The 18716-nt window shown below is 33.4% G+C and overlaps 1 protein-coding gene across 1 annotated transcript in view; it reads left to right on the top strand.

The window, feature by feature from the left end:
* SPRED1 (sprouty related EVH1 domain containing 1) overlaps window positions 1–18716 on the top strand; it is a 118577-nt gene that overhangs the window by 79669 nt on the left and 20192 nt on the right. Inside the window, exon 5 of the mRNA XM_030842934.2 lies at window positions 9394–9546. Within this exon, the coding sequence (XP_030698794.1) occupies window positions 9394–9546 (153 nt within the window). The remainder of the gene's footprint in view (window positions 1–9393; window positions 9547–18716) is intronic.

Below are 18716 nucleotides of genomic sequence, written 5' to 3'. Positions count from 1 at the left end.
ATCTTTTATCCCTGATGTTTAGTACAATTTTGACCATATACATAGTTGGTAGGAAAGGTTTTTTGAAGAAAAATCTTCAAAATTAAGGAGTTAAAAGACAAAAAAAAAACCAAGCAGCAGTAAGGTATGAATGTTCTTTTCATTTGGTTTCTTTATTTAAGTATTTTAATGAGCCGGTTAGGTGGGGTTTTTTTTTTTTTTAATGTTAGCTTACATTTGCTTTAAGATTATTTTTACAGTGTTTTTCCAACCAGAGTTGTTAGTCGTAACAGTTCTTATTGTTCAGATAGGCTAGATTGCTAACAAAACCCATAAAACTCACCTCAGGATTGGTTTGTGATTATAAGAGGAAAAGATCTCAGATTCCATGCTTTGGGGCAGAAGAAAGGTGACACCTAATTGATCTGAAGTGAAAAGGTATCATATTTTCTCTTCGCCACTGAGAAATACTTGACTAACTTACTCTTTTTTAGAATTAAGTAAGGTCATTTTTGAGCCAAATGATTAAAAGGATTGTGATTTACATTTATTGTTCAAAGTCATTTGCTTTAGTCAAGGGCGCTATGAATTGTTCATGTACTCATTTTCAGAGGTAACATTTTAATAAGGCTCTATATCTGAAAACTAAGTTAATGGATAGAGCTTTATTTAGCTAGCAAAATGGATTTTATATTACTGTGATCTCTCACCATCCTACCTTATAGTTAAGTTCCTGTAACCTTTATATATTTTAGATTGAGTTTAATTATCTAATAAGGGAGTAAAAAAACTCTGTATAATCTTTTTGCATAATATTTTGTCACTATTTAATTTTTCCTTGACTCTTAAACTAATCTTCATGTAGGATATTTGGTTAGTTAGAAAATTATAAAGAAGAAATCAGGAATCATTTATCCCTACCTAGTGGTAATTGCTATTAAGATTTTGGGTTCTTCTGCTTAAGTTTTCCTTTGTTCTTGCATGTTATATTCAAATACATACTTCTTTTTAAAAGTACCATCAGAATCAGTCTCTTCTCCATTTGGATTGTGTTTTTGATAGGATTTTTGTTTGTATTGGTAATGGTAGTGATAGTGGTGGTTGGAATTTAAGTAGTACAAATCATAAAATTTGAACCCACGCAGTCTGATTTCAGTGTCTTTGAATTTTGCCATTATATTGTGTAACTATACTACAGTTTATTTAACCATTCATGTTTCGTTGAACATTTACTTTATTTTCCACAGTCTTGTACATTAATTTTTGTTGGTACTTCTGAATGTGACCTTAGGATAAAATCCTAGAAATAGATTTCCCAATTAAAGGATTGTCTAAAGATTTATATAGTTAGCAGAAACTATGCAACTATTGCCTGCCTATTAACTAAAAAACAGATTTGCAGACAATAAACAATCCCTGAAAACCTAATACCACATTTAAGCCAAACTAACTTTTCATTTAAAGTGTAGTTTCTGTTGATTAATAAGGTGGAGGACTTGTTTTTCTTTTTTGTTTTTTCTGGACATTATATGTTGGTACTTTTCTCGTATGCCTTCCATATTATTTCATCACTGATTACTGTGTTCAGGTTGCCTAAACAAAATACTATATATGCTATTAGTATTTTTAGAAAAAGCTCATAGACATGCAAAATTGAAAATTCAAGGTTTAGTTTATTCTTAAACTAATAAAAAGTAACTAAAGAAATCTAGCAAACAGAATAGGAGACATTGGTGGTCAAATATAAAATGCATTGCTACTGGGTGCTACATCAAAGTGTAAATAGTGATTTTGTTGGGCTTGTAGAATTGTTAGTCATTTTTTTCCTTTTCTGTGCTTTCTAAGTTTGCATAATTTGTATAGTTTTAAATACCAAAAGAATAGCTTTGATAGCATTTTTAACATATGCAATGCTAGAATATAAGATTTCTTTATCAAAGAACATCTAAAATTTTTTCATCATGCTAAAGTAAACTAATAATATAATTATTTAAAACTTCTCTTGTTGAATATGACCCAGTCACACGTTCAAACCTGTGATTCGTGATAATACAACTACAAGAATGAAAGTTTGGAACAACTGATAGACTGTGAGGTTTTTTCGCACTATATTGTTTATTGGGAATTATACATTTTAAAAAGTTTACAGAACAATGCTGTTTTCTCTGCCTCAGAATTAATATAGAGAGAAGGGACAAAGGAAGGAGAAAAGCAAAATCTGTATTTATTTTCTCTACAGCTGTCATCTAGACTTATGTTCTGAAAGAGAACTACAGCTAGAATTATTTTATTACTTTATACAGCATCCTTTTGCCTCTACACACAAAATTGCTGTAATAGTCTTGGAGAAATAAAAAGCTAAACAATCTCTGAGCAACCATAGAAGAATAATTATTATACCAGCCTCTGAGAGTGGAACAGATTTCCACTGTACATGAAATATTGGCATGGTTTACTTTTTAGGTAATACAGATGAGCCAATGCCAGCACAGTACTAAAAGCATTGAATGTGGATGTATATTACTGCTATAGACAACTTTTTAAAAGCTGGAGCTCATGCAAATGTATGTACATCCTTTGTGCGTATCATACATTAGATTTTCTGCTCTTGTGGAAGATTTTTTGGCATTTTCCACCACCTAACTTGAGATTACACCCCTTTTCCCATAGTAATTGTTACTTTTAAAGAGTTTTAATCCAGTAAAAAACATTCAAGTTTGACTAAGCCAGAATACTTTTTACTCAGTCTGATCCAAGTTTTAAAAAATGTTTTGGCTACTATTAATTTTAATAGTGGAAATGGTACAAATAATCTTTTTTATAAAATAACAATTAAAATTTTTTTCTTATATGAGTTTGGCAGAGATAGTTAAATGATAAGGCCCAGTGTGGGTAGAGATGTGAGGAAATAGTCTTTCTTGAGAGGTTTTCAAAGGGCTCATAAGTTTGCTAGAGGGTAGCTTATACTCTCTAGTATTAATGGGAATTAATCCTAAGGAAATAATACTACCAGTGCACCAAGGTGTATTTATAAGGAGGTGTGTTGAAATGTATATGACCAAAAAATTGGAGGCTATTTAAATGCCCCTAATTCGAGTTTTGCCTACAGAATACATAACATATACAAATACTGAACTTCTTTGCAACCATTTTAAAGCACAGGGTACACCTTTATATACTGACACAGGGAGAGGTTCATGGTATGTTTTGTGGTAAAAGAAAGTACTACATGGATAGACCTAAATATATAAATGGAATCAAATTATACATAGACTATAAACATATATATATTAAGTCTAGAAAGGTACATGTCAAATAATAATAGGTGCTATTCCATACGGGGGTGTGTGTGAAGAATTTTTTGTGTAATTTGAACTTTTAACAGTTATTAAAATTATTTCTTTTGTGGGTGAAGACTTTTCATTGTTGTTTAAGGAGTTCTTTTTCTACATTTTTTTCTATTGCCAAAGTTACTCCCAAGGGTCTATATTAATATAATATGATCTGACTTGTGGTTATTTGCATATCACTGATTATTTATAGGGTACTCACTGTGTGTCAGGTGTAGTTCTAAGCTCTAGGAATAAAACAGAGGGAAAGTCATTACTGGCTCACGGGAAAAATACAAATAAAAGAACACTTAGAATATAGGGTGATAGATATAAGTATTTTTGAGGAAGTTCAGAGGAGGGAGTAACTTTGGAGTGGATTAACAGACTTTTTGAGGTGTTTATGGCTGATGTTAAGTTCTTTTTTTTAATTTTTATTTTATATTGGAGTATGGTTGATTTACGTTGTGTTAGTTTCAGGTGTACAGCAAAGTGATTCAGTTATACATATACATACATTCATTCTTTTTCAGATTCTTTTCCCATATAGGTTATTACAGAATATTGAGTAGAGTTCCCTGTGCTATATAGTAGGTCGTTGTTGATTATCTGTTTTATATATAGTAGTGTGTATATGTTAATCCCAAACTCTAAAAAGGAGTTTTTCTAGTGGAAAAATTGAAGATAGTCTTTGTGGGCAGAGGAAATGACATGTACAAAGAATCAGAAGTGTGAAATGTTAGACAGTACTGGAGAGAAACAGTACATCTGAAGCAAAAAGAGATGATGAAACAGTAGAGTAGGAGCCATGGTAAAGTAACAAACCTATGCATTCATTTGTTAGTTCTTTTGTTCATTCTCAAAATTTCTTGTTCATGAAAAGAAAACACTGTAATTTTTAGTAAGACTAGTCCATTATCATAGAAATTAAATAGCATATCCATAAATAAGAGTGAAAGTTGTGATAATGCCTAGTCTTAGTGAGAATATAGAACATTGCTTGTGGATATATGAATTGTTAAAACCGCCTTGGAAAATAATTTTTATTTTATAAATCAGAGCATACGTGTATCTTATAATCTAGCATTTCCACCCCTGGATATGTACCAGAAAAATTCTTGTATATATGTATCATGAGACCTGTAGAAGAATGTTCTTAGCACCCTTGTTTGAAAGAGCAAAAAATTAAGTGTTTTATCTTAGGCAAGTTACATAATGTCTTTGAGCTTTAGTTTCTTCCTGTGGAATAGAGAGATAATAATGCTAACTAGCTCAAAGAGTTGTTGTGAGGATGAAATGAGTTAACCCATGTAAAGTACTTGAGACAATGTCTGCTACATAGAAAATGCTTAATAGGTGTTAGCTATCATCACTACAAAGAAGTGAAAATGAGTGAGCTATTGCTACATATATCAACATGAATAAGTTTCATGAAAAAAAATGAGCAAAAAAAGCAAGTTCCAAAATGTCCCAAATAGCATGATATCAGTCAAATAAAATTCAGAAGCATCTAGAACTAAATATTGTTTAGGAATAATACTTATGTGGTAAAGCTGTAAAGAACAGTAAGAAATTGTAAAATAAACAACTACTTCAAGATAATATTTACCTATCCAAGTGGTAGAGGTGGGGGATGCTATTATTTGTTGTCTTGATAATATAATATTTGTTGTCTTGGTTATTTCTCTTTCTTAAGTTGGGTGATAAGTATACACATATTCACTTTATTACCTTTATATTATTATGTCTATAGTCCTTTATATAAAATATTTCCTAAGGGAAATATCAGTGGTTTGGTGTGTATCCTTCCTTAAACTGATAAAATTTTAAAAATACCTATTCATCCATCCTATCAATTTGACAGATAGGATCATGTCATACTGACAGTTCTGTCCCTAGCTTTTTTTCATTTAGCAATATCTTGTGAGTACTGCATACAGCTCTTTTTAATGGCTTTTAGAATTCTATCATATACGTATACCATAATTTTTTAACCAGTCCTGTGCTGATACAGCCATAGGATGTTTTCTCCTTTTCTTTTTTTGTTAAAAAGAGTGCTACGATGATTATTTGTGTGTGTATGTATCTGTATATACGATGACTTTCTCAAAGAAAAAATGCACTCCCACCAACAGTGCAAAATATCTTGTTTCTCCATACCCTTGCCAGTGTTGAGTATTATTATATTTTCCATCTTTTCTAGTCCGTATAAAAAAATGTCATCACATTTTTAAGTCTTTAATTGAAGTCCATCATCTTCTTTTCATGTATTTGTTGTCTGTTTCTTTTTCCTGTGAAATAAAATTGGACTTTATCTTGTACCTCAGTGCTTCTGGGGTGAGAGAGCCCATTTCTATGGATTGTGTAAATTATGTATGTTGAAAGCGTTCCTCAGACAATGATTCTCGGCCCTCTATTCTGCAGTGTGTACAGGGTTCCCCAATAGAGCTTTGATAATTGGATACCTTAGAAGGGTTCTGAGTAGAAAAACCAACAGATTTGCACGCCTAGCCTTTTCACAAGACTGGAAACAAGGAGATCACTTAGAAACCTACTAAAATAAGAGAGGCAAAAAAGGATAATGAGAGCTTGCATTAAGAGAGTAGGTAAGTGGATATGGAGAAGAGAAAATGGATTTGAAAGACACTCAGAAGATTAGCTTGTTTAGAAAATTATTTTATTTTATGACCAAAAGAGATATTCTGCATGAATCCAGAAGGGTTTAGGGCAAGGGTTGAACAATGTCTCAGTTTATTATCTCAAATACAGAGTGGCGGGGGGGGGGGTGGAGGGAGGAATCTACTTATGCCAAAAAGCAAGTTCATTAGTCAGTTGAATTACTTGACTATTTTGATAGAATATAATTGTATTGTATTTTTAAATATTATGACTCTATATCAAAAGAAGGGGGGAAAGTATATACCTAGATTTAAAAGAAATCACCCTTATAAACGTAAATAAGCTCTAGAAAAATTGGAAAATCATTCCTAATCGTACCATCAAGGAATAATATTAACATTCATTTTATATCCTTTTAACCTTTCATCTTTTTATGGTTATAATACTATAAATAAAATTTTATATACTGATTTTTTAACATTAAACATTTCTCCACAAAGTAGGTATTATTCATAAACCTAATTTCAAATGACCACTCATTCCATTAAGTGGGCATACCATAATTTACATAACCATTCCCTTAATTTAGGACATTAAGGTTATTTCTTCATTTTTACTATTAAAAAAATTCTGAGAAAAATATTTTGTGCCTAAAGCTCTTTCCATTTAGTACAATTTTTTTCTTTACTAGATTGAATAAGTGGTCAAAATGTGTGAATGTTTTAAAAGCTTTTGATACATTTTACTGAAATTGCTTTTCAGAAATGGTTGGTCCGGATTTTCCTCCTGTGTATAGAATAAGCAGTGAATGAGAATGACCATTTTCCTTATCACCACTTTTTTTAATACTTTGTCAACTTAATATACACCTAAATTTAAACTTGCTGAAAGAGACATAGGTAGTAGGAAAATGGTCTTTTCCTGTTTAGGATTCTCTAAAAATGTTAGTTTCTCACAATTCATGTATAATATGTCCCTTATTATAGATTGTAGACTCTACATTTTCAAACAGTGAGGGTTGGTTTGTTTATTTTTACCATATCAGACACCTGAAAGATGTTTTAGTTATTTTATTAGCTGAGACACATTTAGGTGTATAGTTATAAATTCACTGTGAAGTATGAAATATTTCTTTTTTAAAAAAATATTTATTTATTTATTTGATGGCACCATGTCTTAGTTGCGGCTCATGGGCTTCTTCTTTGTGGCATGGGAACTCTTAGTTGTGGCATGCATGTAGGATCTAGATTGAACCTGGACCCTTTGCATTGGGAGCGCAGAGTCTCATCCACTGCGCCACCAGGGAAGTCCCAGTATTTCTAATTAATAGGTTAATTCCAGGTATTTTGGTAAGCATTTTTAAGTTGAACTAAATCATTTATTACCCAAATACTATACACATTTTATTTGTTTAATAATGAAACAATACTTTTGATATTTCCCTTTAAAATATAATGTATTTATTTTTAATCAAAATGAAATTTATTACTGTTTAATGTAAGTAGAATTAACCTCAGTCAGTACAGTAAAACACTGGGTCATGTAAACATTTTGTATTTGTTAAGATACAGATTTTTAAGTAAGCTTTATTATATTTTACAATTCTTAAATGACTTCTCAGTTAGATTAGAATACAGTAAAGACAACCTGATCAAAATAGTTGTCACCATTAAAAGCATAATTACTTTATGATCACTACTAATACAGTTTATGCTTGTTTATAGTTTTTAATCTCTTGAGTATCTCAACTAACCTTGAGATTTTTAATACAAATACTATACCCAGTTTATAATAAAAAGGAGCTGTGATTTAGAGAAGTTAATTGCTTAAATTTCATACCCAAGTTGGATAAGACAAGGTTCCAACCTAGGCCCTTTCTCTAAACCTTTTTGTTGTTATTGTTGTTTTCTTCTATTCAGTTTGCTTATGATTTTTGACAATTACTTGGGTCATTTATTTTGAAAACTCCCTGGAACAAATAAATATGCTTCCTGAATTCTTTTTTTTTTTTTTTCTGAATTCTTTTTACTCTCCCGAATTTTGATCATTAATTTTGAAAGAATGTTTGCTGAATACCATTATTTAGCCACCTCCTTTCCAATAACTTAGCATTAACTGTCATAACACATTGATATAACTATTAGGAAAATTAGCTAAAAATAGCAATTAACTGGGTTTGACACATGTAGTTTTAAGTGACAATAGACTCTCAGATACATTTTTTAAAGTTTAATTGCTTCCTGATAAAATAACAGCTTTTAGTTTTCAGAGCATTTTCACATATATTACCATCTCACTAAATCCTTATGACAATCCATGTCATAAAACAGTATAGGTATTATAATTATTTAATTGAAAAAACTGAGTTCCAGAAAAATTAAATGTCACAAAGCTTCTTTGTTTCAGAGCAATGACCAGAACATGCATTTATAAATTTATAATATCTTAGCTATAACTTTTATGAACTTTATTGCTTAATATTAGAAGTAATACCAAATTTTAATAACTTTTATGAACTTTACTGCTTAATATTAGAAGTAATACCAAATTTTAATGTTTTTTATTTTTATAAAAAAGCTTGTAAATGTTTCTACCTTTAAAATTATTAGCCCTATAATGATTACTCTAAATTACTTTAGAGTGAGCCAGTAAAGGTATTTCTGTAATTTTAGTTGGCTGTCACTTTTTCTTCCCAAATAATTATATACTAACGGGAAAAATAATAGCGAAGAGTTATCTCATTTCTTAAAAAAATAAAAAAAAGAAACAAAACCTTTTCAGGACTTTCTGTTTTGTAATGTGCTAAGTTTCACTTATTCAACATTTATTTCACAGAAATATTGTTTATGAAATTCCAAAAGCATTTTGTTAGTGACTGTCATTGATTGAACATATCTCCTTCACTGAGTCTTGTATATGGTTTGAATCCTTCTAAATAATCAGCAAGTTCAGGCTAATTAATTAATTCACTCATTCAATTACTTTTAAAATTACGTGGACTACTGTCTTCCTTCTTCGATCCCTCGTATCACACAGCACAATCCTTGGTACTGTGTAAAAAGAAAAAAGTTCTTTAAAAAAAACTTGCAAAGTAACAATTTTATTGATTTGTATTTTTTCCTCATAATTTCTTCATTTTCTGTGTACATATATCACTTTTAGTTATAATTAACAGCTTTATTGTAATTAGATATCTTTCTCACTTGGCATGGATAGCCTTCTAATTCTTCCTATGTTATTTTTTTTAAGAAAGTCCATTTTGCTTATAAAGTTGATTTTTTTTTTTAATTCATATTATTTTATTTTGACATGGCTTCCTAACGCACATTTGAGTTTGGGGAATTGCCATACACATTGATGGTCATGGTACATACTTACTGATTTGCTAAATTTTTGTAAAGGTATCTTATTTTGTTGTTGTTTTTTACATTCTGGTAACTAATGATTTGGGGATTGTTCCCATTAGGCAGCTGAAGAGGATACTTCCAGTTCTCTAGTGAAAGATCATCTCTTCCAGCAAGAGACAGTTATAACCAGTGAGCCTTACAGAAGCTCAAGACCTTCTCCCTTTGAAGATCTGAATGCCAGAAGAGTCTACCTGCAAAGCCAAGCCAATCAGGTGAGAAAATAAATATTTTTCAATATATTATTCATATTTATAGAAATCGGATGTGTTAGATGAGAACATTAGGACCATCTGCCCTTTACCAGTCAAAGAACAACAGAAACCCAGGAGAATAAGATTTATAATGAATCAGATCCGGAATGAGACAATACATATATGTCATAATGTCCTAAACAGGTTTAATAATTGAGTCATAAATTTGACTTTAAATTTTTTGATGATAAAGGGGAAAAGGTGTTAGTTACATTTTCATTATCCAGTAGAGGGATACAGAGGAACATAAACCATAGTTTCTGTTCTAAAAGAGTTTATGATGGCATAATAGATACGTGCTCATAGTGATTGGGAGCACAGGATAGGGGTATTGAAGTCGTTGTGGAAGATGAGAGTTTGTGTTTTTTCTTAAGATACACCTGAACTTTTCAAGGATGAGAAAAATTGTTAACTAATTTAAGAGGGTGGGGCTGGTGATGAAAATTGGGGGGGAAAACACAGGAGGAGCGAGGGGATGAATGTTTTAAACAGAGGGAATTTTAGTCAGCATAGTCTGCCATAACAAAATACCATAAACTGGGTGGATTAAATAACAGGTTTTTTCCCAGTTCTGAAGGCTTGGAAGTCCCAAGGTTAGGGTGCCAGCATGGTTGATTCCTAGTGAGGGCTCTCTTCTTGGATTACAGACAGCTGCTTTGTCTCAGTGCCAGAGAACGCCCAAGTGAGCAAGCTCTCTGGTGTCTCTTATAAAGGGCACTAATCCTATCATACCAGGACCACACCCTTCATGACCTAATTACCTCCTGAAGACCCCATCTCCAAATAGCATCACACTGGGGGTTTGGGTTTCATATAATTTGGGGGGGGCAGGGGTGACACAAACATTTAGTCCATAGCAGGGAACAGTATGAGCCAGAGGTATGCATGATCTAGGGGGAAAACAACATGGAGGGTGAAAAAGAGAGGCAAAGAGAACAAGAGCCAGACTATCGGGGTCTTATGTCCTGCAAACCACCTTGGACTTAAATCTTGTTTGTTGTTTCGCAAAGCTGGGTACACATTCATGTGCCAGAAGACACAAGGAACCACAGATTAAACACAGTGCATTTTTATGGAGTGTCACTTTTACTTACAAACAAAAAAATCCAAAGCGGTGTACCAGGTTTACATTCCCACTAGTCGTGGGAATTTTCCTGAATACTTGGTATTGCACCCCCCCTTTCCCCCTCCCCCTTTTTTTTCCCCAATTTAGTCACTTAGTGGAAGTAAAGTAGTATTTTATTGTGATTTTAGTTTATACTTTCCTGATTACTACTGCTTTTGAGCACCTTTTTTTATATGCTTATTGACCATTTAGAAATTCTGTTTTGTAAAGCACCTATTCAAGTATTTTGCACATCTAATATTGAGTTGTCTTTTTCTTATTGATTTATAGCCATTTTCTTTTTGTTTATTTTGGAAATAAGTCCTTTGTTGGATATATATATTGCAGATATCTTCTCTCTGGTGGTCTTTTTACTCTCTTAATAATGTCTTTTGCTGAATAAGAGTTCTTAATTTTAATAGAAGAGTGATTTAGTGATCGTTCCCTCTGTGGTTAGTGCTTTTTGTGTCATGTATAAGAAATCTTTGAGTATCCTCACCAAGCCATGAAGATATTTTATGTTGTCTTTTAGAAACTTTATTATTTTTTCTTTCATGTTTGATTTTTGTAAGTGGTATAAGATTGAGGTCAAGGCTTCCCTCCCTGCACCACAACCCCCAAGTCTGGATAGCCAGTGATCCAGCACCATATAGTAAAAAATCTATGCTTTCTGAAACAAGTGCATTGCATTTTCAGCTTTGTCATGTGACTGTATGTGTGTGGATCTATTTCTATTCTCTGTTCTGTTCCCTTAGCCTATTTGTCTATTTTTATAGTGGTACCACACTTTTAAAATAACAGTAGTTATATAATATTTCTGGGATCTGGGAGTTATGTCCCCCAGCTTTGTCCTTTAAGATCTTGTTGTTCTTGGACGTATGTAAATTTTAGAGTCAGCTTATCAATTTCCACAAAACTCCTAGAATTTTGATTGACATTGTATTGCATTCATAAATTAATTTGGAGGAAGTTAACATCTTGACAATACTGAATCTTCTAATCCATGAAATGGTAAATTCATTCATTTATCTTTTGTTAGATTTATTCTTAGGTATTTAATTTTTGTAAGTTTATTTAGTTATTAATTATTATAAGTATATTTTGTAAATTGACCTTATATCCAGAGACATTGTTAAACTAATTTATTAACTCTGTACTTTAAATTTTTTAAATGTCTGTTTCTTGTCACACTGGCTAGGACTTGTAGTGCAGGAGGGATTGACTTTCTTATTTTGTTCCTTATCTCAGGGGAAAGCTTTCTATATTCATTGCATTCATCATTAACTATGATATTTGCTGTATGTTTTCATAGATCCTTTTAACAGATTAAGGTATCTATCTATTATTCCCACATCACTAAGTTTTTTATGACATGCTTCTGCAGTAATTGAGATGATTCTAATTTTTTTCCTTGTTGATTCTGTTGATTGGTAAATTGTAATAATTGGTTTTCAACCTTGCAGTCTTGGAATAAACCCATCTTGGTTGCCATATAATACTCATTATACATACACATATAAACATATGCACACATAAAATTGGGTTTAATAATATTTTATCTAGGATTCTTATGTCTGTGTTCATGGAAGAGATTGGCATATAATTTTCTTTTCCCATAAAATCCCAGGCAGGTGTTGTAATCAAGGTATGCTAACTCCATGAAACAAATTGGGCAGTGTTTCTTTCTTGCAGTTTGTGGAAAAGTTTAAATTTGTTGTTTTTCTTAAATGTTTGGTAGAATTTCCTGGTGAAGCCATCTGAGCCCAGAATTTTCTTTATCAGATGATTTTGAGCTACAGATCGATTTCTTTAACAGATACAGGACTATGCTGATTTTCTAATTCTTTTTAGAAAGTCTTTTTACAGGATTTTGGTTTTTATTCCTTTTTTATGGAAAATTTCAAACATACTAGAAGTTGAATGAATAGTGCAGTCAATTGCTGTGTACTACCCTGCTTCTGACATTAGTCATTGGCAAAATGATGATATGCCATATTTTCATTATTATTCAGAAATGGATTGATTTTTAAACACTTGGGGTTTTCTACTTTTCTTTTTATTGCATATATTCTAAGAATATACTCTGAATGATTTCATTCGTTAACATTTGTTGAGACTTATTTAATGACTCAACATAAGGTCCGTGTGCCATGTGCAGTTGAAAAGATTTCATATTCTTAGATGTTGTGTGTAGTGTTCTTTCTATATATTAGGTCAGGTTTGTTATCCTTATTAACTTTAAAAAAATCTGCTTGTCAGTAACTGAGCAAGGTATGTTTAAAAATCTCCAACTTTGATGGTAGAATCATCTTGTTTTAATTCCATCAGTTATTTACTTTATATATTTTGAGGCTATTGCTTGTAATTTTATAATTGTCATACCTTTATGTTGAATTGACTCTCTTGTCATTATGAAATATCCTTCCTTATCTCTGGTAATACTTTTTGCCTAAAAGTCTACTATGTCTGATATTTTCTTTTGGCTAACGTTTACACAGTGTGTGTTTTCCCATCCTTGTACTTTCAACATTTATATGTCATATATAAGATGTCTCTTTTAAACCATATGCAGTTGGGTTTCGTTTTTTTCTCAGGGTGTTTTTGTGTTTTAGAGTATTTTGTCTCCTTACTTTTACTGCAATTATTGATATAGTATAAATCTACCATCTTACTTGTTTTCTGTTTGCCCCATTTTTCTTTGTTCATTATTTCCTCCACTTGCCTTATTCGGGTATATTTAACTACTTAATTTTTCTTTTTTATTAGATAATTAATAATACAGTTCAGTGCTTTTATTGTAATCCTAGAGGTCACAATACGCATTGTTAACTCCTTAGAATCTACCCTAAATTGATTGTTTTTTAAACCACTTCTGGAAAATGCATGGATCCTACAATACCTTAATGCCATTTATCTCTTCTTCATTTACCGTTTGTGTTGTTGTTGTCATGAAATTCATTCTGTGTGTAGGTATTTATAACCTCCCAAAATAATATTTTAAACAGTCAACATTGATTTCAGTTTATCCGTCTACTTATGCTTTTGGCTGTTCTTTAATCCCTTGTTTATTACCGTACTACCATGTAGGATCATTGGCTGCTTATTGCTGTTGGTGAATCTTCATTGTCGTTTTTCTGGAAACATCTTTTATTTCCTCCATATTTGAAGGATGTTTTGCTGACTGTCACATTCTAAGTTATCATTTATTTTCTTTCACCACTTTAAAAGATGTCACACCATTGTCTACACTTTTCCATCATTGCTATTGAGAAATGCTGTCTATCTTTGGCTTTTTGCTGTTTTATTAGCTATGCCTAGGTACTAGGTTTTTTTATTGGGTTTATAGAGCTTTTTGAATCTGGCTGATATCTTTGAACAGATTTAGGAATTTCTCCACCATTGTCTCTTCAAATATTGTTTCTAAATCTGAGGCTCAGGGAGAGATACGGACTGAACTTAAAGTTGGGAGTCATTATCTAACGATGGAAATTAAAACTATGAGAGAAGTTTGAATTACTTTGTAAGAAGAATAGTATTCAAAGCTGGAACACTGAGGATCACTAAATGTTAAAAGACAGGGTGTTGAAGAAGAACAGTCACACAGATAGGAGAACTAGGAAAGGGCAATAATGTCTCAGAAGCCTGAGAAGGAGAGTTAAAAAGGTAAGTGAGGAGTAGTTAATTAATGTATTGCAATTACATGGTCCAATAAAGGACCTGGATGAATCCTGGATTCATCTCTGTAAAGGTAATTGTTACCCCTAGCATAGTTTCAGTGGGATTAGGAGGCATTCATGACAGTAGAAGAAACAACTTTTTTCTTTTTGTCTGAGCTCCTTTCAAAAGTTTGACTACAGAGGCCTTCCTTTAGACAGCAGGTGGAGCTAGAAGGTGGAGGGCCAAGGAAATAAATATGTTTAAAATTTGAAGGGTTAAAGAAAGTGAGAAGTTAAAGATTTGGGACAGAGAGAATAATTGATAAAGACCCAAAGGAGACTATCAAGGACACAGGAATTACACTGAAAGAGGAATTACTTCATTTTTCTAGACTGAAGAGAAGTTTAGGTAGAACTACAGATTTATTAAAAAGGAAGTAGAAGGTTAATGAAATTCAGACTTGATCAATTCAGCAGTGTGTGCCCTCGCATTCTTGCATAAACCTAAAATTTAATTGTTTTTATCTTAAAAACTTGAATATGGGGGCAGGGGGTAAAGAGAAAATAAAAAACCTTCTGGATCATCTGGGAATTTTTCTTCCAGCAAGTCCCAATACAGCCATACCACAGCAAATAAATAAATATAGTTTGAAATATTCAAGTTAGACACAGATTGTGAAAGGTTCCCTGCCAATAGATATGATTAATTAGGTTACTTAAGGTCGCAAGAAACATATATTCTCAGGCTATGTACGTTGGTGGGGACTTATCATAATGACCTGGGCAAGTACCAGGCTAATAGCATGTATTCATTCAGCCTCTCTGGTCCTCCCATAATTGGAACTCCAGTTGGGATTATCCCCCTTCCTCCACTCTAATTAAGTCTAATGCCAGTGTTTCCCATATAAGTAAATGGTATATCACTTATACATTTGCTCAGGGCAGAAACTTGAAGCTATCCTGACTCGTTCCTCTCTCAATCTCATACTGTAGATATCAGCAGTCAATGAGCAACCCTGTAAGCACTACATTCAAAGTATATTTCTCAGACGTTCATCATTTCTTACTGCTATAGTCTTCTAATTTCCCTACTTCTACTCTTATCCTTCCCATCCACTCTAATAATCTGTTCACACAGTAACCAAAGTGATCCTTTAAAAAGATACAAATCAAATGTGTTCAAAACTTTATAAAAGTCTAACATCCTATTTAGAACAACATACAGAGGTTTTACAGAGCTGTGCATGATTTTGTTCGTGGCTTCTCCAGATTTATTTTCTATTCTTTCTCACTCACAAGCTCCTTAATACCTCGACCTCCTATGTTTTAAGTATATTAAGAATATCTATGCCTCAAGGGCTTTGCATCTGCTCTTCCTTTTATCTGGAACACTCTTCCTCCAGATGTTCCTGGAGCTTGCTCCTTACTTCAGGTCACCTCTTCTGTGAAGCCTTCCCTGAGCACTCTAAATGAAATACCAACCCTTCCATCACTGTATCCTTATGCTATTTTACTTTTCTTAATAACACTTATTTCCTGATTATAATTTGTCTCCTATTTGTACTTTTTTTGTTTGTTCACTGATACGTTCAGGAATCTAGAAGTTCCTAAGATAGAGTAAGCACCCAGTAAATATTTGTTGAATGAAAGAATAGATGAATAAATGCTAACAGCATCACCTTGGAAGCATCCTACATCAGAGGAATAGCCTTGCCAAAAGGACTAGACTACTTCGTTGCTGTCAAGAAATATGAAGAGTGTGAGATTTAACCCTAGCTAGCAAGTTATATGAATGCTGCCAGAAGACATAAGACTGCTAGGTCAGAGACAAAGGACTGTTACTCACAGCACAATAGAGTAGCATGAGCTTCATGTTTGTGTCAGTTCCCCTTGCTTCCCAAGTCCCATGGGGGTGGTGCTAAGCTGCTCAGGTGAATATTGCACACTCAGTGGGTTTGCATCCCAATATTGGAACCCTGAGTTTTGGGGAACCTCAGTCTTTTATAATGGGCGATAATCCTGCCTGACTTTTGCCAGGGAGGGACACAGTGTCTTTGTTATACTCGTTAACTAAACAAACCTAACTTCGAAGGAGAGATACTATATCTTTCAAGGGTTTCCCTATTCACACATCTTTGAAAAGATAGTCTGAAGCAAAGGCAGATAGTACCTCTACTCACTGTATCTGCAGAAGTGAGACCCATGGAGAATTGTCACCTAACACTAGTTTAGGTTTTTCCCTCTAGCAGTGCTTAAACAGGTATTGTCAGTGTTTGTCTTTGGCTCATTTTCTGTGCTTCCGTGGACTACTTAAATCCTTTTGATGGATTAGGTACATTCTTTCAAACTGCTAGTGCTCTCAGTCAGGTTTTAGTTAAATCTAATAGGCCTGGAGGCCATTATAGTTCTTTTACTCAATTTCACTTACTTTCAAGTTCCTGGAGGTCATTTCACTGCAGATGAATAAGACCACATGTATTATGGTCTTACAATCAAAGGTTTATGATGTATTTAATACATAGAAAATAATACATGTAATGAATACCTGAGAAAGCAAAAAACTTTTAAAAAAGAGCACCTCCAATCCTGTTCCCTTGCCTTCATCCTAGAGGTGACCTTTACCTTGGACTGTGTTTGCTTATTAGCATTCTTATGCTTTTCTTGGTAATTCTTTTTCTTCTGCCAGTAGATATTTTAGTTGTTTCCATATTTTTGATATTAGGCATACTGCTAGTACAAACTTTCTTGCCCCTCAGCTATTCTTGTGCAAGAGTTTCTTTAGGGTGTACAGAAATGGGCCCTTGATATTGATGTGCTATAAAAAGGCTCTTGGGCAAATTAGTCTATAAGATTCGTGTGTTCTGTGACTATAAGAGAGATATTTTGAGCATTTGAGAGGTTAGAGAAATAACGCTGAATATTCCATTACAAACTAATTTTAACCATATACTCTTATATAACTTGTTATTGAGTAATAAAATTTTCAGTGACACTTCTTTTTGAATTTTATTTTTGGCCAGTATCTCCTAGTTTATGGTGGTTTTTCACTCTTTTTATGGTGTTTTGGTGAACAGATGTTCCAAAATATAATACAATTGAATTTATCATTCTTTTCGTGGTGGTGTTTTTAAAAACTCCTCCCCACCCTTATCTGAAAGATTTTTCTCTTGATTTTATTCTAAAAGTTTTGCAGTTTTGTTCGTAAAACAAACTGATTTTTGTTCCACTTTTATTTTTTCCATATGGATTACTGATTGTTAACAGCACCACTTATTGGATCCTTCCCCCTGCTGATAGGCAGTGCCGTAGTATCTGTCATATATCAAGTTTCTATTTCTGGTCTCTCTTTTCTGTTGGTCTGTTTGTCCTGGCACCAGTGCCACTTGTCTTCTTTACTATAGGATGTTTTAACTCTATAGCAAGTCTTAATATCTGTAGAGCAAGTGCATCTACCACTTTTTTCTTCTTCTCTTTTTTGTTGGTGGGTGGGGGAGCTGTTTACTCTTCCACAGAACTTAGAATTAGCTTGGGACTTCCCCAGTGATCCAGTGGTTAAGACTCCACCTTCCAGTGCAGGGGGTGTGGGTTCATTCCCTGGTTGGGGAACTAGGATCCCACATGCCATGGGGTGTGGCCAAAAAAAAAAAATTAGAATTAGCTTATCAAGTTTGTTGAAAAATCCATCTGCAGTCTGTATTTGAATTGCACTGAATCTGTATATTAGTTTGGGGAAGAATTTAGCCTTCTTTTCCATGAATATATAATATATCCTTCTATTTAGCTCATCTATAGTGCTCAAAAAAGCTTTGTATTTTCTTCATGAAAAGATATCATGTATCTTTTAAAAGAGTGGATATATGGGGCTTCCCTGGTGGCACAGTGGTTAAGAATCCGCCTGCCAGTGCAGGGAACACAGGTTCGAGCCCTGGTCCAGGAAGATCCCACATGCCTCAGAGCAGCTAAGCCTGTGCGCCACAACCACTGAGCCTGCGCTCTAGAGCTTGCGAGCCACAACTACTGAGCCCACAGGCCACAACTACTGAAGCCTGTGCGCTCAGAACCCATGCTCCATAACAAGAGAGGCCACCGCAGTGAGAAGCCCACACACCACGATTAAGAGTGGGCCCTGCTCGCCGCAACTAGAGAGAGCCTGCGCACAGCAACAAAGACCCAAAATGAGTCAAAAATACACTTTAAAAAGAAGAGTGGATATATGTATATGTATAACTGATTCACTTTGCTGTACATGTGAAACTAACACACGTTGTAAGTCAATTATACTCCAATAAAAATTAAAAAAAAAAACATTGGAGAGGTTATAATCATGCAAAAGTAATCCAGCCTGTGCCCTAGAGCCCACGAGCCACAAC

This window comes from Globicephala melas, chromosome 2, assembly GCF_963455315.2.
Source record: "Globicephala melas chromosome 2, mGloMel1.2, whole genome shotgun sequence".
In the NCBI taxonomy this organism is placed as follows: domain Eukaryota; kingdom Metazoa; phylum Chordata; class Mammalia; order Artiodactyla; family Delphinidae; genus Globicephala; species Globicephala melas.
The sequence above is the reverse complement of the archived record's forward strand: the minus strand, read 5'-3'. Positions and strand labels throughout refer to the sequence as shown.